Source organism: Mirounga leonina, unplaced genomic scaffold (assembly GCF_011800145.1).
Source record: "Mirounga leonina isolate KUSES-001 unplaced genomic scaffold, KU_Mleo_1.0 Mir_176, whole genome shotgun sequence".
In the NCBI taxonomy this organism is placed as follows: Eukaryota; Metazoa; Chordata; class Mammalia; order Carnivora; family Phocidae; genus Mirounga; species Mirounga leonina.
Window position 1 is genome coordinate 3,243,376 of NW_023270454.1, and position 21,917 is coordinate 3,265,292.

The window sequence follows — 21,917 nt, forward strand, 5'->3', positions numbered from 1 at the left end:
AATTCATAACCCTGTCTCATATTTTTAGATACACTGGTTGCTTGCCATTTCTCACCGTTAAAGATTAAAGCTGTGATAAACATCCTGTAGTAAATCTGTGTATGAAACTTAAGTTATTTCTTTAGAACACGTTTCTAGAAGTAAAATTGCTGGGCAGAAGGGCTGCGTGTTCTCAAGACACACTTGTAGCCCCTGGGGCCGGCAGCCTCTAGAGAGCAAATCCACCTGCAGGGTTTGGACGTGGAACTGAAGAGTCTGAAGGGGACACACAGATGAGATGTGGGGTAGGGAGTAGAAGACACCAGTTAGAGGGCTCTCAATTGCTGAGAAATACTTCGTCTTGGAGGACACACACCAGAAAGCAGCATCGCCGGTGCTCAGTGTCCTGGGCACACTTTTATTGGAGGGGGTGATGGGTCTCTTATTCATTGTCTATACCCTAGTCAGTACTTAATGGACAGCCCCTCTGCTTATGTCTGAGCTGAGCGAATGGGTCTCCATTGCTCTCTCTTCTGAGAGGAGACCAGCCTAGCTCCAGCTCTGGAGTCTGAACATAACAATGGTCTGCAGTGAGCTGGTAGCCTGGGAGCTGTGTTCTCAGCACCTGCCATGCAACGGGGCCTTGACCTCCCTAACATCCAAAATATCCACCAGAAGCTCATTGGAAGCATGCATTCATCCACCCGTCTGCCAAGTATTCTAGTAAACCCTGCCCTAGGCTCTCTGGACAGTGCTGAACAAGGTAGACCCTACATTGTCGCAGGAGAGACAGACAGAAGCCCATCTTAATTACTTAATTACAGTTGTGATCAGAGCTAGAAGGGGAAATATGGAGGGAGTTGGAAATTATAACCGAGGGACCCAGTTGGGCAGGGGGCGGAGGTCAGGAAGGATTTCCCCGGAGGCAGTTAGGTTTTAGTTTCTCCCTGGAAGGAGGAGCAGGGATTACAGGAAGTAGCTCTACAAGGCTAAGTAGCATGGCCAGTCCCCTCAGGCATGAAGGAGCACCAAAACCTGTGTGGCTGGGCCAGCGAGGAGGGGTGCGAGGTGGACGGTGGCCCCAAATGAGGCTGGACAACACGTGCCTTGTGCAAGTCCCTGCATTCACCTAAAGTGCTGCGGGAAAGCCTGGACGGGTTTGCTAACAGGATGGAGGTGTGAGTGGGAGACCAGCATTGATTCTGGCTTCGGGGAGGGGGAGCAATCGAAGGGACACGTGTCACTGTGGGGATCCCGTGGAGGAGTGTCTGCACAAATACAGTCTGGAAGAATGGCATCTGGGCACGGGCCGAGGAAGCCGGAGGGAAGGAGGTAGAGGGAGTCGAGAAAACACGGAAAGGTAACAATAAAGATGGATTGTGTATGGTGGGGTGGGGGGTGGGTCAGGAGGGAGAGAGAGAGAGAAAGGAAGACTTGCAGATACAGGGTGGAACTGGTTGGATGAGAAAAAGTAATTACGAAGGGTGGCCTGAAGGATATACTTCATCTCTGAATACTCTTAACATGCATTAAGCCAGATCCGCCAAGAGCTGTGTTCCTGGCCCAAATGGCCACTGCCCCCGCTCCCGTAGTCACCCTGAGTGATGCCTTTAGACTAATTTGAGGGGTTCTCAGAGCCCCATGAAACTCATTTCTCACTTGCCATGAGGTGTCAAGGGCACTGTTTATCTCATAACTGTCTGTCTTCATGAGAAATTCCCTTTCCATCTCAGAATCTAGAACAGTGGGCTTCTCTAATCTCATGGGTGTGTTTCTACCTCATGGACATTGCAAATGACTTCCTTCTTTCCTTTGGCGGTTAGGAAGCTCGTGGTGAATTTTATGACCTCCCAACAGTAAATGTTTAGGACTCTATAGTATGTATTTTTTATTAACCTCTCTCTCATTTCCATTTTGAGCCACTACTTTTTGCCAGCCCTACTTTTCATGTCTGCTTTTCTCTTATGCTACCTTGAATTTTACTTAGGCTTATATTATGTTACTTTCCTCTTGGAAATGATGGTATATTACAAATATAAATTAAGAAGCAAAGAAAAGGCCCCGGACTGCTTCTCTCTGCTTGGATGTTCCTCCTGCGGAGGCCAGTAAGGGTGATGATCTCCTCCTCAGACAGGATGAATAGCTAGTGCTGTCCGCCCAGATGAGCTCACGCCAGGGTGGCCAGTCCCTCCTTACAAGGCTTAGAAAACACTGGGTGAGTCTAAAGGGGTCAGTGGGCGCATGAAGCTCACCAGCTCAGGTCTGACCTCCCCTAGCTCTCCATGACCATAAAAGGTGGTGCATCATTGTCTTCTCTGCACTTGTGCATATTCACTGTCACACTTAATTTCCATTGTCCAGGAAAAACAGTAACTAGAGATCAGAGTGGTTAACTAACTCTGCCAAGATCAGCTAATAAATGGCAGGTGCAGTCTGTTCTCAAGTTCTCTGGCCAGATCCGGGGCCTCTTACACCTCCCAGATTCACGAGGGAAAAGGCTAAGTGTCGGCTCAGCTCATGGCAGAGGCCCCAGAGCCTGGCCAGGAATAACCAGTGGGACTCTTGGTCCCCTCTTGGAGGCTGGCGGGGAGGAGGGATGTGACCCCCAGGGACTCTCACTTTCTGAGCAGGCGACTCCGGCCCCATACTGCACTGCGCCCTGGGGGCAGGCCACGTCCTCATCGTGGCGGCAGTGAGCCAGGGACAGCTCCGTTCCCGAGCACTTCACCCCGCTCATGACCACTTTGTTGGCGTAGACATTTCCGTGCCAATACCAGGTCTCCTGGAGGAATCAAAAGAAATGGGAAGCGTGTCACCCTGAATTGTCACTTTCTCGTATTCTGTCAACTTTCAGCCTCAGGAAAATCCCAAGGCTAAAGCTAAATGAGCCCATTTTTTCTGCTGGAGACAGCAGAGGCACACCCAGCCATGTCCCCAGAGTCATGCAGTTTGTTGGTGACAGAGTGGGGGAGACCCTCACGCTCCAGTTCTGCCACTGGTCCCCGCGGAGAAAGCGTAGCTAAGGTTTTGGTCAAATGGGTGTCCAGTGTTGTGTGTCAGGAACGGCAGGCACCTGTAACTCATGCTGCTCGCTCCCCAGCCCTGAGCCCAGGGCAGACATGACTGGTCCATCACAACCCTCTCTCCTCTAAACCTGCCCGTGCTCTCAGAATCCTCGGCACAGTGCTCCCGGGAGACACGACCAATCGATCAGAATCGGCAGGAGAGAAGAAATCTATTTACACGTGATAGCTCAACATGCATACATCCTATTGGTTCTGCTTACCTAGAGAACCCCCTCATCCTCTAGAGAGAGAACTGGGGCCTTGAGAAGGGACAGGGTGTATAATCGATGGCAGATCCAGGCCCACATCATGACCCTGCTGAGGCCCAAGTGTCGTAAGAATGAGCTGACCGGGAACGAAAATAGCTGGACGAGCCCTCTGCCAAATGGCACTGTTTTTTCCTCTCTCTCTGGAGCCCCAGAGGGTGCCTTGGCTTGTCAAAGCAGCGCTAGCAGAGACCCTATGGGAAGCCAGGGCCCTGGCAGGTGTGGGCGGGGCTTCGGAGGCCCGTCCCTTCTGAATGCCGGAATGAGGAGCCACAGGGTGGCCTCCGCTCGGGACTCAGCTCCTACCCTGGACCCAGCCAGCCTGTGGCAGCAGTCAGGCTCAGCAAGGCTTCAGAGCTGACCCAAGTCCCCCCCTAAGAAATCCTGTTCCGGGGCACAGGCCCCCCTCCTTGCTAACCAGTCAGGGTTAGCAAAGCAAGATGGGGCTCCAGCCATTTCCTCTTCTCCAAACACTGAGAAAGTGTTTGGAGCCAGGACACTGAGGACCTGGGACTATTCATTCCATGCCACCGGGAGGAGAAGGGACGCATAGGAGGGTGGCTGTTTTGCCCCAGATCGTTATACCGCGGGCTAGTGCAGGTATAGATGGGAATAGACCTCAAGCCCCTCATCTCTGCCTCCTTCTGACAATGTGTCCTCACAATACAGGCTCCAGAAGTCAATGACTTTTGAAGCCAAAGCGCTTCTTGCCTCTCGTCTGCTGCCTTCTGCAAGGGGCAGGGGCTTGGCTGCCTTCAGTGGAGTCCCTCTCTTTCAGGAAGGGGCCAGCGGGAGGAGGGCACAGACGATGGGACAAGGCTTAGAGGTGTACCAGCCAGTCAAGGGGAGAAGGCATGAGTACAGACACCAGCTGGGAAACGGTCTGTCCGGAGGGGCCTCGAAGGGAGTGAGCCAAGGCATCTGGGGTGCTGGGCCTTGGGCTGGGTGGTCTCCACTGTCCTGCAGGACCGACTTGCTTCCCTCTGCGTGGGCACAGCAGCATGCCCCAGAAGCAGCCCTCAGCCCAGGGTGAATCCCAGTGCTCCCAGCGGAGCGGACCCTGGAAACCAGAGTCCAGCCCCTTATTCTGTAGCGGGGAAACAGAGGCCAGAGGGGAACGTATCTCACCCTAGGACTCAGGGCTGTGAGGGGCAGAGCGGAGGCCAGGATGGCGTTCCTGCCCCCCTCCCCCTAGTCCAGGGCACTTTGCTGTCCACCTCCTGGGTAGCTGGGGAAGGTGCACGGAAAGCAGGGGCTGACTGAGAGGGGCAGGGTCACACTGGATGGAAGGGGCTGAGGCGGGCGCTTCTCACCTGGAAGGCGTTGCTGGCAAACCCCAGGCCCAGCTGCCGGCAGACCACCATGGCCTCCACAATGCCCCAGTTCTCGCCACACACTGTCCCCCACACGAGGGACCCGTTCCTCTCCACCAGCACCTCCACCCGGCCCTCGTAGGGGTTCCGGCCCCCATTCAGGCGCAGCTGTGGAAAGAAAGGCATAGTCACCACGTGCGAACAGAGGGGGGCTGCCCCACCACATTGCCATCAATCTCAGCTTCCCCCAAGCCAGGGGGTCCTGCCTGGGACACAGATTCAACAGCATCACTGAGAGCCTGCTGTGCGCCTGCATCCTGCCCAGGATGGGCTTACGTATTAGGTCCCCACCTGCAGGCAGCCCGAGGCCTTAGAAGCCTGTGCACTGACCCCCGCTGAGCGGCACCTGCCCCTACTCCCTGCCGCCCTCCGTGAGACTGCTGGGGACGGCTGCCCTTAGAATCAGGCACCTGGCAGGATGCGTCAAGGGGCCTTAAATGTTAGGATACACCCTCTGCTCGGCTGGTTCCAGCTCCCGATCTCATCTGCCCTGCCCCCACTGTCCTCTCCACCAGAACTCCCTTCTGAGACCCCGGAACCAACTGCCCATTTGACAGTTCCGCTTGGCACCAGGGAGACCCCAAATCTGAACGTGGCATCTTCTCAGTCTCCACCTAAACTTGTGCCCTATCTCCCCCTTGTTCCCTATTGCAGCGAAAGGCACCACCGTCTACCCCAGGGACAGCACACTTTCTGTAAAGGGCCAGGGGGTATTTTAGGCTTTGTGGGCCGAGCGCTCCGTGTCGTACACACTCAGCTCTGCCGCATAGCTAAGAGCAGCCACGGCTGATGTGTACACGGCCGAGCATGGCTGTGTTCCAGTAAAACTATAATGACAAAAACAGGCAGAGGGATAGGTTTGGCCTGCAAGCTGTCCTTTGCCGATCCCCAGCCTACTCTGTTATACAAGCCAGAAATCCCGGAGCCAGCCTCGACACCGTCCTCTCTCCCTCCCCCCGCATCCGGTCAAAACCCTCCTCCGTGGATTTTATCTCCAGAGTCTCTTTCCAGTCCATTGCTTCCCTCCAGCTCCATGCAGACCCTCTTGTCCCAGCGCCATCGCCTCCGGCCTGAGCCACACCTCCTCTCCCCTCCCTGCCTCCGCTCTGGACTTCATCAACCTATTGTCTGGTCAGAAGCCAGAGTCAGCTTTGAAAAACCCCCGCTCGCGTTGCTTCCCTGCTTGGCACATGGCAGCGGCTTCCCCTTGCTCCAATACTCACGCTTGCACCCTGTTCTCCCACCTCCAGGCACGCAGGCCTCAGTTTCCTCAGCTACCTAACTCTGGACCGAGTCACGCAGTTAAGTCACACCTGTAAGCGCACTACATACAGGTGTCCTTCTGCCTGGCTGATCCTTGTTCACCCTTCCGATTCGGTACCCTGCAACACTTCCCTCTCACTGGGGTCAGTGGGGTCAGTCACGTACACACTCTGTCGCTTCCTACACGTCTCCTTCTTAGCATTTACAACAGTTATAATTAAGCTAACTCACAATTCGTTTAACATCTGTCTCCTCCGCTCGAATATAAGCTCCCAAGGGCAGAGCTGTATTTGTGTGGTTTCCTGTGTGATCGATAATTAAGACAGTACCTCACAAACATTAGGTTCGCCAACATTACTTTTGGAATGAATGAATCATCAGTCTTATGAACTGAAAGCATGGACCAACTTAGGTGAGCTCAAGCAGACAGATCTGGAGATTGGGGAAGGGCTCTAAAAATGCTACCCCTAATCCAAGCACCTTTCCCAGCTTCCTTTATACGCCTAGGAATTCATCCTTTGGGACAAGGCATGGTGACTCTAGGAACCCTGAGCACGTTGGGCTGTTGGCTTGCCAATCCTTAGCAACAGCATACTCCTGGGGCACAGGTCTTGATTCTTATTATGGACTTAGGGGCTGCAAAGGTCAATGAGGTCAGCCGGCAAACAGACAAGCCAAGGGCAGACACGATGCCGGGTCTACCTCCCAGGCTTGTGGAGAGGAAGAATTAAAAGAGGTAATTCATGGAAAGTGCTCACACAGGCCCCGGCACACAGTAAGTGCTCGAGAAATATTAGTCAGCATCCTAGTGATGATTTTTATTAGGGTGAGAGTCCCATCAGAAATCAAAACTCTCTTCAGAAGAAATAGGAGGGGTCAGAGCCAGTGAGAAGAGGGCTGTCCTTCGGGAGGCCGTTTGTCTTCCTGAGTGTTTCTGGGCTGAGAGCCCAGGGTGAAGGTGGGCACTGGACAAGGTCTTAGATATGGATCGTACTTTACTCACAACTAACATATGTTTGGGTCTATGTGAAAACATAGACCAATAAGATGAGCGGAGCCAGTGAGAAAATCCCAGAACGGCAGAAGGCAGGCTACCCAGCTTCAACATGCCAAGCAAGGGCCAGCACCTTGGGTGGGGCGTGTGCTTAAACCCATCAGGGGCATCTCTAGGGAACCACAGGCCATCCCCTCCACCCCCCGCCCCCCCGCCCCGGTGTGGTTTCCAGCTGCCCCCACCAAGCCTGTGCACCTGGGGAGGTGGAGGCCATAGGTGTGGACCCTTCCAGTGGGCCAGGGGAGCGCTGAAGCTCTGAATGCCAGTGGGCAGTGAAGCTAAGAGCAGAATGACTTTAAACGGGTTTGTTACCATTTTTGAATTCCTTGTGGACTGTGCCTTGCCTTATTTTAATTTTATTTTATTTGTGCCCTGCCTTATTGACTGCAGCAGGGGCGGATGGTTCCTCCTGAGGCCCCCTTCGTGGGCACCACCTCCTGAAAACTGACTTCATTTTGTCATTGCGAGGCCAGTGAACTATGAAGATGTGGGAGCCGGAAGAACCCCGTTCTCACTCTGTCCGGCTACCAGAGAGCAGGGGGGCTCCCAAGTTTAAGTCTTGGTGTGAAGGGCTCCCTTTAGGAGCTTCCAGAGGACTCTCTCCCTTGTCCATCTCTGCCTGTGCAGCCCGCCCAGAGCTGGCTGGCCATGTGGCAGCATCCCTGTCCCGCAACCTAAAGCCACGGGAAGCCTCGGAGGCTCTGGCTGAGGATCGTGGCTGCACGTTGGCTCTGGGTAAGGAAACCACGCGGTCACCAGTGGTGAGCTGGCGCCTCTCTTTGAAGCCCTTCCCGAGGCTCCGAGCTGCCGCTGTGGTTCTCCAAGGCTGACTAGGCCTGGAGCAGCCTCTGTGACAGGGACCAGGGTGCCACTGCTCTGGAAGGAGTCTAGGCGCTTCAAGATGCACTGGGGGCCTTTTCTCGTTTTCTAGAGAGGACTAGAGGGAGCAAGAGGCCAGCCATGAAGCTCTCACATGGCGCGGGACATAGCCCTCCATGCCCCGGCCCCACTCGGAGGCGCCAGCATTCTGGAAACAGCCTGGCGCGCTAGCTTACAGGTGCTCTGCAATCACCAGCACTGGAAGAACCCCAAAAGGCCTCGGGTCAGCCAGCAGCCTCTGGCCCTCACCCCTCGGCCTCATCACCCAGTGAGGATGCCAGGGAAGGTCAATCGTCCTCAAGATAACCCTGGCATTTCCCTTTTCTTGCTCCTTTGGTTCTCAAGGGCGGCAGCCTGGGGTTTGAAAGAAGGCAGCGTTCTCCTGAGTGTCAACACGGAAAGCCAAGCACTTCCGGCCGGTGGAGTCCAGCAAGACTGCATCGTGGTTTGATAAGGTTGTGGTTAACCAGGCCCACACCTGTTTTGGGAGGTGAGCGGGGAGGAGGCGAGGGAACCCGACCCAGATGTCAGCCTGAAAGGAAGCACGGGCACCTTCCAACTCACATTCCACACACGGGCTTGGTCCCGCTAACCAGGCCGGGCCAGGGGAGGCCCGCGGCTCAGAGGTGGACCGGAGGCCAGCACGGGTGGTCGCCCGGTAACCCCACCGGCCATTCCCAGAGCCTCCCGGGCTCGGCTCCTCCCCTCCAGCAGTGGGCAGAATGAGGCTTTGCCACCCGGTTCCAAGTCCGTGGTCTTTAGTAGCCATTCAAGAGAAAAGTCAATTTCCTAACGAAGGGGGGTGGCAGAGAAGCCAGGGAAATCATTGCTCTCACTTCCTTATTTTCAGAGGAGTAAACTCAAGCCTCAAAGAAATTAAATAAGGAATCGCCCAGTGAGTGATGGTGAACTGACTTGTGTCCCCATGCAATTCCTGTGCTGAAGCCCTAAGCCCTAATACGGCTGTATCTGGAGAAAGGGTGTTTTCAAGACGTAATTCAGGTTAAATGACGTCCTAAGGGTGGGCCCTGTGCAATATGACGGGTGTCCTCACAAGACGAGGAAGAGACACCGGGGATGCATATGCAAAGGCTGTGTGAGGACATGCGAGAAGGCGACCATCTGCAAGCCGAGAGAGGCCTCGGGAGAAACCAGCCCTGCCGGCACTCTGATCTTGGATTTCTAGCCCCTCGAACTGTGAAGACAAACATTTTACTGTGGAAGTCTCCCAGTCTGTGGTGTTCTGCTATGGCGGCCCCGGCAAACTAACACAGTGATAACAGCTGGGAGTCTGGACGGTTCTGCCTGGCGTGGTTGCCCATGCCCGTGGGAGCCCCGAGCCACGCCACGGGACAGGCTGGCCCGCTGCGGTGGCGAGACAACCCGTACGGCCCGTGGGACTTTCCTTCACAGGTGACCTTGCCCATTTCTTCCCAGGGGATGGCAAGCAGGTGTAAAACGCCCCCATGCCTCCTGCGTGAGCTCAGGGAGCACCTGCCGGAGCCCGGAGGGCCCGAGCAAGGGTGAGGCCCTCGGCGCTGGGGCTGTGGGGCTGCCACCAGCCTCACCGAGCACACAGCCTGGCTCAGCCATCCCAACCACAAAACGCATCTGGAAAACATCACTTTCTTTGGCCTACGTCTTTCACTTGGGTTGAAAACCTCACTCCACCCTCCTCCAATCAGGCTGAAGTGAAGGCTGCCACAGCAGGCCAGGACCCGTGGCTCGTCACCTTCCATAGCTCTGTACGGCGATCTCGCAATGCTGCCGGGCAATTAGAGATGGCAAGCCTCCCCCGCCGCTGGGGGCGTGCGGCCCGTGCTCCTACTCACCTACGGGCAAATGCACGGCTTGGCTGAGGGCTGTTGGGGTCCCATTTTGGGCCCCATCGGGCAGTGAACTGCACAACACACGTTGTGGCTGACCGGTTGGGCATGCCGGCGCCAAGGTCAAGAATCACCGTCGAAGCAAGAACCCGATTGGGGAGCCATCCTGCACCCTGATGTGTCTGCAGCTGCTCATTTTAAAAATAAGCACTTAAAAAGCTCTTCCAACGTGCCAGCCGGGTAGCAGATGATGCATGGGACCCAACCAAATACATGGGATAGTGAAGAGCAATCTGAATAGGGGCAACCTCTTCGGGTCCCCTCCCTCCCTGGGAGCTTTGTACTATCACTTTGCTATCACTCAATAAACCTTGCAAAAAAAAAAAAAAAAAAAGAGCAATGAATAGGATGTACTGGGCCTTTCTGTAGGATTGGATAGACCGAGAGGAATTCATCTTGGCTCCTCTTGTGGGAAAGATCACCCAAGCCAGGAGACACGATGTAGGTTTCTAGAGACTCCATCTCAGGAGAGGAAGGGTGTGTCTCTGGTATAATGCTGTTAAGGTTCCCCTTTCTTTCCCTCTGGTTACCAAAACACAGTCTTCTGTCCCAAAATATTGTCTATATTGTGCTTACCCTTGTTAGCTTGTAGACCTGCTGTCGATGTAGTTCCCCTGGGTCCTTGGACAGGGACCATGCCGAGGGTGTCACAGGCACTACGGACCTTGAGTCCCTCACAGAAAGGACTGCGTTGCAATCATGCCACATGTCCAGTCCCCGTGCAGGGTGTGGCACGCAGTGGATGCCCGCCATCTGCCACTAAGGACAGCGTGGCTATCCATGCATTTTCTCACTTGGCACGCTTAATGAATGTGAGGTGACAATGTCGTTAACCATGACAGCAGCGGAGCCTGAGCCCTTTCTGAGTTCATCATCAGAGCCCTCAAACACCAGCTGTTAGAACCCTTGAGCGTGAGGCCACCTGGCCCATACTTTCTGGGACTCAGTGACCAAAAGAGAACACAGCCCCTCACCTTCTTCTGGAAGCCCATGGCAGGGATGTTACATCTCACGCCAGCATCTTCCTCGTGGTTGCAGCCCAGAGACTCGGCATTGAATTTGCAGTCTATAATGGACTTCTCAGTCCCGGTGCACTCGATTTCATTGAGGTGGATGGGTCCTATCCCTGGGGGAGGAAAACAAACAGGTACTACTGACAGCTTCTGAAGGTAAGTTTCTGGAGTGGGCAATAAAGTCCTAGACGGTAAGAACGTGTTTCTCCCACCCTCAGAACTCTTCCAGCTGCATCCCATAACCAGCTCAAGGTTCCAGGCCTCCTCTTCTGGAGAGGAGAGAATTGCTTTTTGTCTTGGGATTCACTTCTCCCCTAAAAGCAAATCAAATGTGCTGCAAACTTCCTGTGTGGCCTTGGCCGACCCACTCAGCCTCTCTGAATATTGGTTTTCTTCCCTGAATAAAGGAGATGGACGAGAAGACATCTAAGTTCCCTCTTCAACTTTAATACTCCGTGCATTTTGAACCCGAAAAGGGCGACTATCCCTATAGAATCAGAGACCCCGCAGGAAAGTGATGGCACACTCAAACTGGATGATTTGAACACAGTTAAGAAAAAGGGATTTTGAAAATAAAGATAGGGGGTGCCTAGGTGGCTCATTCAGTTAAGCAGCTGACTCTTGATTTCAGCTCAGGTCAAGATCTCAGGGTCCTGGGATCGAGCCCCGCATCGGGCTCCACGCTCAGCAGAGAGTCTGCTTGAGGAGTCTCTCCCTCTCTCTGCCCCTACCCCACTCGCTCTCCCTCTCTAAAGTAAATAAATAAATCTTTTTTAAAAAGATAATAAAGGTACAGACAGAGTGTAGGGAAATCACAAAATCACAAAGGACAGTCCAACACTCAGAGGCTAGTAAGAGTGGGACACAGAAATGGCCCGTAGGCCAGCAGGAGTGAGGGGAAGATGCCAATGTCCGACTCAGGAAAGCAAAGAACGTATGTGGAAAGGGCACCTGTTAAGAGTCATTACCCCTTGGGGCGCCTGGGTGGCTCAGTTGGTTAAGCGACTACCTTCGGCTCAGGTCATGATCCTGGAGTCCCTGGACCGAGTCCCGCATCGGGCTCCCTGCTCGGCAGGGAGTCTGCTTCTCCCTCTGACCCTCCCCCCTCTCATGTGCTTTCTCTCTCATTCTCTCTCTCTCAAATAAATAAAATCTTTAAAAAGAAAAAAAAGAGCCATTACCCCTGGTCGAGGAGGGACACAGCAGCCTGCAGGGACCCTGTAGGGGGAAGAGATACCTGGCCTCCCTCCTCTCCCCAGCCCATCTCCTGCCAATGCTCCCTGCTGGGGCAGAGAGGGCAAATCATCAGGCAAATGACCGATGGTGAACATGCAGGGAAGCTGTCACATGCACCCAGATAACCAAGGGGAGCCCCCCACTGCTGGGGAAAGAGAATCCCCAACGTGACCCTGTTGGCTCAGCTCAGCTCAGCTCACAGGGCTACCTCCCCTCTGTCTAGCCCATCAAAGTCAGGTTCTCTCTGGGAGCTTTGGGCTGCACTGACTCCCACTTTGGTTCCCGCCCTGCCTGGGATCACCTCTCTTTTCCTGATCCTCACTCACCATCCTCCTCTCGCTCGGGTCCTGCCCCTCAACACTCAGACACTCACCTCCCATCTTAGGGCCGCCCTCCCCTGAGCCCACCCTCTGCCTGTCACTTTAGTCTCCATCAGAGTGAACTTCTTGGAAAAGTTGTCTCTTTTGTCCCCTTTACTTCCCCAGCCAGCAGAAGGACCATCTCCCATCTACTTCTCCGCCAGCCCTCTCCATCCTGGGAAGTGGAGTCCATCCGGCCTGATGTTCTCACCAGAACCCAGAGGTCATCTCTGGTAACCCCTCTTCCTCTGTGGTTGACAAGGAATCCATCATCACATCTGTTCACTCCCCTAAATCTGGGTGCTTTGCGTTTCTGCCGTTGCGACACTCATCGCATTCTGTCTTCTCCCGTTTGGACAAATGCAACGGCCTCTAGGCTCCGTCCTGCTTGCTCATTCTAAAATATTCGCCGCAGGGCAGCCCATGAGTGCTGTTAATGCATATTGAATCAAGCCACTCCCCATCTTAAGTCCCTGGAACGGCTTCTCACTGCATCGAAGGGTAAAATCCACAATCCCCAAGTGGCCTGTTAGGCACAGCCTGGCCTCTCACTTAGCGTTCCAGCTCTGTCCGCCGCCACATCACCTATTTGGCCGCTTGATTGAGCTGAGCTTTTCCCCTGCCTGGACCCTCTGCCTGGCCCATCTTCCTCCCCTCCTCACCAGCTAACTCTCGCTCATCCTTCAGGGCTCGGCTTTGACCACTTCCTTAGAGAAGCCTTTCTGATTCCCGTCTAAGCTGGGCCCCCTCGTGTGGCCTCCCACTGAGCACTCAGGTGGCTGTCTGTTCCGTGTCTGCTTCCCCACTGGGTTGGAGACCCCACAAGGGCAGGCGTCATGTCTGTGTTCCTTCTGTGATTTCTGTTGCAGAGGTTTCCAGAGACACCCGGTATCTAGGCTCACCGAGGCCAAAATTAACTTCCAGGAGCAACCTACGTTAGTAAGTGAGAGCCAAGTTTCCCTTTCCTTGGGAATTCACAAATTCAATTCACAAACAATAAAGCTTCCAATTCCTTGGAATTTTATAAAATTGATTAAAACACAGTGACTGTGGCTGGAAGCATCCAAGGACTCAGAGTGGAGAGGCTAGGACAGCGCAGGCCCTCGAGGCAAGCAGGGGCCACAGCTCAGGGATTCGGGGGGACACAGAAACGGGCAGCAACCTTGGACCTGCGTATCTGATGCAGGGCTTGTTTGACGACTGTCAGAAGGATGACGGTGGCGATGGTGACATATATTTCTTGAGCGCTTACTATGCGCTGGATTCTGTCCTACACACATGGCGTATATGAACTCATCATTACCAGTCAATACAATGTGGAAATGGGGGGCCAACGATGAAGTAACAGGCCTGATGGAGGAGCCAGGAGGCAAACCAGGCAGTCTGGCCCCACAGAGGGATCCTGCTGGGTTTCTGGAGCCATCAGGAGAGAAAAGCCCCGTGTGCTGGACGGCGGCAGAAGGTTGCTCTGCGAAAGATCGGAGGGTTTGGAAGCACCTGTGTTCTTCATCTAGGGATGCTCTCTCTGCCTCCTGAACACCTTCTCCTTCTGCTGACCTAGCTAGAGGCCCGCCTCCAAGGAACATCTCAAAGCCTTCCTCCGGCTTGGCTCCGCTTGACACCACCTGACCCCCACCTGCAGCATTTTCTGTTGACACCTCTCCCTGGGAGGCGAGGAGAGACTGGAGCCGGCCTGCATCTCCTTGGGAAGTGACGGGAGCTTTCTGAGCCCCGCCTCCCTCATCTGCCAAAGGCAATAATAGCATCTCTCCGGCAGGGTGGGGATTATGAGAGACGAGTGACACCACGGATGGCCAGTTACCAGGGGCTCAGGAAATGGCAAACAGTATCAGTGTCACTTCTCATATCACCCCTCTGAGTGCAGGTTATCTTTGAGGGAGGTTATTTCTAGTTTCCCCCGCTTGACGCGAGCTGCCAGGGAGCAGAAACCATTACCGTAAATGTTTGTGGAATAAACGAATTCTCCATTCCAGGGCCCAGCCCAAACAGTCTTCAATGAACGCTTATGAATCACTGGCCTACAGGACTGGCCAGGGGAGGAAAGGTTTATGCAAGAGCCGACCGTGCTTTAGACTCCAGCTAACAACTGGTGGTCTCCTTCCAGCCTCCCTTGTGTAAATGCCCACAGTGGCGGTGGGGCCCCAGAGGGCGGGCCCCATGTTCCTGAAGCATACACATTCATGGCACAGAGATTGGAGAACCAGTGTTTCTCACCCTCTTCCCTGTACTCCCGAGCTCTGCAGGGTGGGCGCTGTCCCTGAAGGCCCCTGGCCTGGGTATACAGCAGAGCATGCCCAGCCATGTCTGTGGGCTCCTGGCTCCTTCTGTTGACCTGGGCCTGACCCCGCATCCTGACTCCCAGCATTCGCCTGCTCCGGGTTCTGGACTGACCCCTGAATTGCTCCTCCTCACTATGCCTTTCCTACCTGCACTTTGACTCTGCTCTTCCCCCAAGGAACAAGCCCTGGCCCAGGGGACCACAGGCCAGGGGCAGAAGCAGGGCACAGGGGAGAAGCCTAACCCCCTGGAGCGATGTCATGGACTCTAGACCCACAGTTAACTCTGCCGGTTACAATCACATTTTTTAAGAGCGCAGTAGAATACAGTAGGACATAGCGTTTTGTATGTCGTAGAGGTAAGCACTGTTTCTAGAAACTTCTGTTTCAGCTTTACGTGCGTGGCCTGTCCCATCACATGTATTTCTGCTTGGGGATTTCAGGAAAAAGGCTTTTGAAGACACTGCTCTAGAGCTGCCCTGACCAATACAGCCACTGGCCACACTGAGCACTTGGACCGTGGCCAGGCCACACTGAGCACTTGGACCGTGGCCAGGCCACACTGAAATGTGCTCTGAATATAAGGCACACCTTAGATTCCAGACTCGGTACGCAAAATGTACACTCTCTCATTAATAGCATTTATATTGATTACATGTTGAAATCATCATATTTGGGATAAATTGGATTAAGGGAAATATATTATTAAAATTAATTTGTTTCTTTTCTATGAGATAATTTAAAATTACTTACGTGGCTCCCATTATATTTCTGTTGGACAGCTAGGGTGTAGAGTGCTGAAACTTCTTTACCAAGTGTTTATTCAGCTGATCCTACTTACACAAGTGGAGCTCATTCATTCATATATTCATTCTTCATAACATGAACAGCCTAGAGCACTATGAGCTGGGTACAGACTCAGCACTAGGGACACAGAGGTGAAGGACACAGGCCCTCCCCTCATGCAGCACTGGGTCTTGGGGGGGGGGTGGACATGGACACAGACAGCTGGAGTCCAGATGTGTGCAAGGGGTCCCAGGAACACAAAGCACAAAGTGCCTGACTCCGACCTAACACCCATCCTGGTGATAAGAGCAGGTCTCAGAGAATCGCAGGAGGCTGGGGCCACACAAACCCTCAAATGTGACTCCAGTGTAGAATCTGAAACCCTGGCTTTTGCTCAAGGTCACTGAGCAAGGAGGTGGCAGAGCTGGGACTAGGACTCAGACTGCTCGCCGCTTAGTCCTTGCCTTTCACACCCAAACCACGGGTGTGGCCACTCGGTCCACCAGCCAGAGCCGGGACTGAGCTGACCCCGTCTGCTCTGTGACTTGACACTGACTGTGGACTTTTCCCTTCCTGCCTACCAGAATTGACCTGCCCAGAGTGCTGGGAGATCATAAATCACCCAGTGGTTCTTTCAAGGACAGCATCGAAAATGCCAGCTATCTCTTTCTTGCAGGGTTCTGCAGGTCCCTGGAAACCTGTGGCTGCTCTGGGCAGTGAAATAACTAGGTCAAATAGTACACGCCCATGAGGGATGGAATGCTGATGTCATCCAGGCTCATTTGTTCCTCAGAATGAGTGGGCTTTGTGCTGCAGGCCTTGGGAAAGCACAAACCAACACAGCCAATCAGTGACACGGACTGTGGGGGTATTCGCCATCCAAGGGAACTCCAAAGAGCTCACCATGACCAGGGAGGAAGAGGACTGGCCTGCGGTATCACCGAGGCTTCTAGGTGGCACGAAGCAACGTTAGAGGCCAGCCTAGACCCCTAACCTTCAGTGCACGCCCAGGAAGCTTGCAGGATTGCAGAATTGGGGTAGAGATGTTCTGAATGTGTGGGGGGCCTGGGCGATGGTGGACATACCGGGAGAAGCCCAAACCTGGGAGCTAATGACTTGGGTTTCAGATTTTCTCCACCACTAACCATGGGGGTGATCACAGGCTTGTCCTCCCATGCCTCCATGCCTCGGTGTTGGACTAGATGAACTGAGGTCCTCTCCAGCAGGGCATCTATGATTCCAGGGCTCTCTCTCCAGTCCACTGGGCTGTTACTTCCTCCAGGGTGTGACCAATGACCTCACCACATTCCTCTCTGTGGGGCGACGGCCCTCCGGCTGGCAGTATCCTCCCCCCCCCCAGGACAGGGCGCTCCACCCTCCTTGTCAGAAAGGGAAGCTGTCGTGTCCTCATGTCACGTGTGCATCATTGTTCTCAACGGAATGACCCGCTTGAAAGCCTCTTACACTTTTGTTCTCTGCTTAGATGAAGGATTTGTGCAGGACACTTAATAAAATCCAGGCCCCTTCTCGTTAGCATCACGTGACATCCGGAAAGGGGCATTCCTGTTCCCAGTCTCTGGTGGCAGGGAGAGAATGTTTGTGGTGCTACGCCGGAGTGGGAAAGTAAGATGACCTTTGAGATTCTTGTGTGCCTGGGGTGGGCCACGGCCGGAGGAATTCTGAGATCCTGTCCTGGAGGAAGGGTCTGAGAATTCCAGCTTTCTCAGTGGGACTGGGGAGCACTGGGTTGCGAGCTGGGAGACCTCCACTAGGGTCTTCATTGGCCGCTAATATGTTGTCTCACCTTGGTTATTCACTTCTTTCTCCGGGCCTCAGCTTCCAAATTCATAAAATGGGGGCTCAGTGTTCCCTAAGCCCTTGCAGCTCTGACTGCTGGGAGAGGCCCGGCATTCTCGAACAGAGCAGCAGCCACGGGTGGGAGCAGGCAAAGCAGGAAGACCCCGCAAAGCCCGAAGCCAGCCCACCTGGCCTGGGCCCCCATGCCGTGCTCCCTGTGAAGAGGCCACAGAACTCCTCCCCAGTCCTTACCTTGCCCCAGCTGGGAGCCAGTGATGGCTTCTCTGGCACTCCCAAAGCCCAGCTCTCTGCAGACGACGCTGGCAGACACCAGGTCCCACTTGTCGTCACAGACGGTACCCCATTCTCCGTTCTTGAGCACCTCCACTCGGCCCTCCCCGATGTTGGCACCACCTCTCAACCGCACCAGGGGTTGCTGAAGAGACACACGGTCCTGCTGAGTGCAAAAGCTGATGCACATTTGGCAGGTGGGCGCTGCCCACTGCCCTCCCCTCCCAGCCGCTCCCCTCCACACTGAGGTGCCCGGGCTAGGAGCCGAACCTGTGCTGGAGTTGTGTGCATGTGCGGGGCGGGGGGGGCGGGGGGGTGCCCATGCTCGCTCTGCACCGTCAGCTCTCTGGGAGCTGCCGTCCTGGACTACAGAGGAGCCCACCGGGACCCTCATTCATTCGCCACCCCAACCCAGGCTTGGTCAGGGGCCTTACCACCAGCACTTCCCTCCACAGCCCCAGTGCAGAGCCTCAAGCTTTAGAGCTACAGAAAGCAGCTCCTACCCCCAAACTTGGCAGATTCCAGGCGGACCGGGATTCTACCTTGCTTAGAACCGAGCGCTCTAGTCTAGCCCTGCGGGAGACTTCAGGGCACTGACGGTTACAATCCGGTGATCCCGCTCTGCAGGCGGGGAGAAGCAGGAGCGGGGAGACAGGGAGCTAACCAAGAAGGCCGGGGCTGAGACAATGGACCCTGTGCAGGGGTGGGGAGCCTGCTGTGTGTCCTGGGGCTGGGCGTACGCGCGGCCACTATTCCTGCTACCGCTAGCCCTGATTCTGCTCCAGGTCCAAATCAGCCTGGCTCTGCAGAAGAGGCAGTGCCCCTAGCTGTGCAGAGAGGGGGTGCTTACAGTTTAACTGCCCCTCAGCGCTCACTGACAGCCTGGAAGCCCAAGCGCCTCGCAGGGTTTATCTAATCACACAGGGATAAAAGCCACTCTCCACCAGGGCTTTGACCCACTGGATCACATGTTACCAGATGGGAGCTGGCTCACATGACTCCATCTGCCCACACACCCCGGTCTGCATCAACTTCCGTGCATGCGATGTGTGTGCATGTGCATGCGTGTGTGTGTTGGGGGGAGGGGTGGGGCTCAGAAGGCTTCGAGGCTCTGAGTTACTGCTGATGCTCATTTGCTTCAACACAGAGGGAGTGGGCTGACTACGCAGCCGTTCTGTGTGTGCTGGATCAGACCAGAGTCATTGTTCCACTCGCGCCTCCATGGTCCTCAGACCACACCCGCCGATGGCCCGGCCATGGTGGCCTGGCTGGAGGTGGTGTTTGTCGACATTCAGGTACACCTGCCACCTTGAGGGCCGAGGTGTCAGACCAGAACCCGTGTCTCCATCCTCCAGCTGAGGTTCCCACTCGGCCACAGGGCTCTCGCCCACTGGCGGTGCCCCGTGGCTGCCGTGACGGGGCAGGGCGCAGTGATAGCACCCAGGCTTACAGGCCGTGGGGACTGCTCTGAGCCTGGCACTAGGGAGAGAAGATGGACAGGGGTGTGTGCCAAACATCCAGAACCTTCTAGCTTTAGAAAACAAACCAGACACCTGTTGGCTGCAGCCCATTTGCAGTGGAGCTGTGCCCTCTCCCTTCCCCCACCGCCCGGCCCAAGCTGTCTAGCACGCACAGCTGTGGCTTCCATGTTCTGGAAACTGCTCCTATGGGCTGGTGGGTGGGAACAGCATATGGGAAGAGGAAGGGGAGGGGTAGGAAAGGTGGCTGCTCATTTATGAGGGGGCAGACCATCCATGACCCGAGCTTGATGGAGGCAGAATGCCAAAGATCCTCACCCCAGCCTGGCAGTGGCTGAGCAGAGTCAGCTGGCCCCGGAGGAAAGAAAGAAACCAAGGGAAAATGTGATGTAAGGCTCGCTACCCGCCCCCCTTTTTTTTTAAATTCCTTTGGCATGAACTCGATTCCTTTGCTTTAAACCACACAGCAAGAGGAATTCCAAAACAGTAGGGTCTGGAATTCTGGATGACATACGAGAAAAGCTCAGAGGCTCGGGCTGAGGCTGTAGGAAGGATGTGGTCATCACATCATGTGGCAGGGGGGCAAGTGAGGGTGTGCGGGGGCTGTGGGGCTGTGGGGGGCGGGCAGCACTGTCCGGGGGTGTGTGTGTCGCCTGGCTGCACGCATGTGCTGTGTGGTGGGCCTGTGCACTTTGGAGGCCCCTTGGCGACAAAGGGGGCAGGGACCGCTGCCTGCTGGAAGAGTCACAAAGGCACTCCAAATAGTTCCCATACCCCTTGGTTGATGGCTGGGCTCACAGCATTCATTTCACTCCTTTCACTGAAGGCTTTCTCTTTTGTGTAAATACACCACCCCCAGCCTGGGAGGGGGCACCCAACATGGTTTATCTGCCTCCTGTCAGGGTTTCCCTTTTCTTTCGGATGAGTGCTATCACCCCCCTCCCAAGAGCAGGTCCTTAGATGTTGATGCGGAGGGGAGAGAGCAGAGGGCAGAGGGGAAAGATGGGAGAGACAGGGAGAGAGGAAAGAGGCACAGAATGAGGCTGCCATCACGGCCTTCCCCCCTCCTCTTACCCCTGACGTGGTCAGAGCTGACTCGGAACTCACCCCTGCCCAGGTGAGCACGGAGGTTTTATCTGGCGCGGGGGATCACTCCCCATAATGAGCAGCCACCTTTCCTACCCCTCCTTCTCCTCCTCCCATGTGCTGTTCCCACCCACCAGTCCCATGCGAGCAGTTTCTAGAACACGCACATCACTGAGAACCTTTGACGGATATAGAAAAAAAGAAGGGTAGGAAAAAGAAAAATGAATTTCCTCTTAACGATTTTCAAGGGAAGATAGAGGAGCGCACTTTCTCTGTTTCAGAAGCCGCGTCAAGCCTGCCATGGTCAGGACGGTTCACTTGTCCTAAGAAATTGGACACTTGAAACGGGGCTGTTATGTATGCGAGCAGATGTACATCGGCGTGTCTTGAGTACACGCACACGCACACGCAGGTGCTGCTCACACACATGGAACGAGACTGAGGGCTACAGGTGACAGAGACATGGGAATGACAGGTTTTCCTTGTCTGTCTCGGTGAAAGCTTTTTAAAAATTTTTATCCTTGCTGTCGCAGAACCAACCAAAACATGTTTGGAAACATTGGTAGCAGGGTTCCTGTGCTTTTGAGAATCATACTGGATTTCCCACAAACTCCAGAACGCTCCTCTCCTCTGGGAACACAGCAGCACTCCCCACCCCTGCCTCTCCTGCTGGGCCAGCAGACGGCGCACAGAGCCTGTGACAGTGGATAAGGAGGTGCTCTCCTCTCCTTGGTATCTGTCCTCCATGGAGGGGACTCTGGTCTCGGAGAGGAGTAGCAACGGTAGGAGGCCAGGCCGGGGTGCTGAAGATTTGGGGCTGGGGCCCAGCGGCTCGGCGCATTCTAGAAGTGGCATCTCTGGGGGGGGCCGGCCCTGACAGGTGTCCCACTACATTCCTGCCCTGTAGGAAAGTCGTCTGAGTTGGGGCCAGCTCTCCTCATTCTCTCCTGGAGGGGTCCCTGCCCGCTCCCTGAACTGCCACTCTCCCCCCGCGCCCCGTGCCAAGGGGCCAGACCTCTGGCCACGTCCTCACCTCTGGCTTGTAGGCTTTCCGGAATCTCGAGGGCCCGTCGGGGCTGAAGACCTGGCCAGGCACACAACTCACCACGGCTGGCAGCCCATTCTCACAGGTGACATTCTTCACGGGGTCCAGCAACACCTGAGTGCTGAGCTTGCAGCTGGAGATGTGGGCCTCCGTGCCTCTGCAGTCCATGGAGAAGGGCCAGTAGCGCTGTTTCTTCCGGGCCGCAAACATCCTGCAGGGGGGCGAGGGGGCGGGTGACCAGGGTGTCATGGCGCCCACCCCTCATTCCTTCCACAACTGGGTCCTGGGTACGGGGCCGGCCGCTGTGCTGGCTTCTGGGGATCTGGTGGGGGAACAGAACGGGTACGGCCTGTGCATCTGGAGATCAGCCCCGCTGAGTGGGCAGGCACTCGCTGAGCACCTCAGCCATATGGGGCACCATGCTGGGCGCTGGGAAGCAGGACTGGGAGGGCAGATGTGGCCTCCTTCCCCACCCCCCACCCGGCCCCAGGCAGCTTATATGCTAGAAGAGGAAGTGAGATAACACAAAAGCCTATAAACGCAAAATGCAGAAAGGGGTCTAAAAGAGATAAGACCCCTGGTCCCAGGAAACTCTCAGTCCCAGGCAAACCAGAATGGTTGCTCACCCAAACACTTCAGATAATTTCAACATGATTGGCTGTGGTTTCTTGCCTGTGTCAATGAGCAGAACAAGGTGAATGTTAAACTCTCTCCCGATGACATACAAGATCAAAGGTGTGGATCCGATGAGAAGCAACAAAGAA

The 21,917-nt window shown here is 55.0% G+C and overlaps 1 protein-coding gene across 8 annotated transcripts in view; it reads right to left on the reverse strand.

Annotated features, from left to right (window-relative positions):
* LOXL2 (lysyl oxidase like 2) overlaps positions 1-21,917 on the reverse strand; it is an 85,459-nt gene that overhangs the window by 11,269 nt on the left and 52,273 nt on the right. For 6 of the 8 annotated variants that reach the window (XM_035022570.1, XM_035022569.1, XM_035022566.1 and 3 more), the window contains 5 exons: positions 21,142-21,364; positions 17,506-17,710; positions 10,740-10,891; positions 4,624-4,791; positions 2,599-2,761 (listed from right to left, as the gene is read on the reverse strand). In XM_035022570.1, the coding sequence (XP_034878461.1) occupies positions 2,599-2,761; positions 4,624-4,791; positions 10,740-10,891; positions 17,506-17,710; positions 21,142-21,364 (911 nt within the window). The remainder of the gene's footprint in view (positions 1-2,598; positions 2,762-4,623; positions 4,792-10,739; positions 10,892-17,505; positions 17,711-21,141; positions 21,365-21,917) is intronic. The other 2 variants (XM_035022572.1, XM_035022571.1) reach the window with 2 other exon arrangements.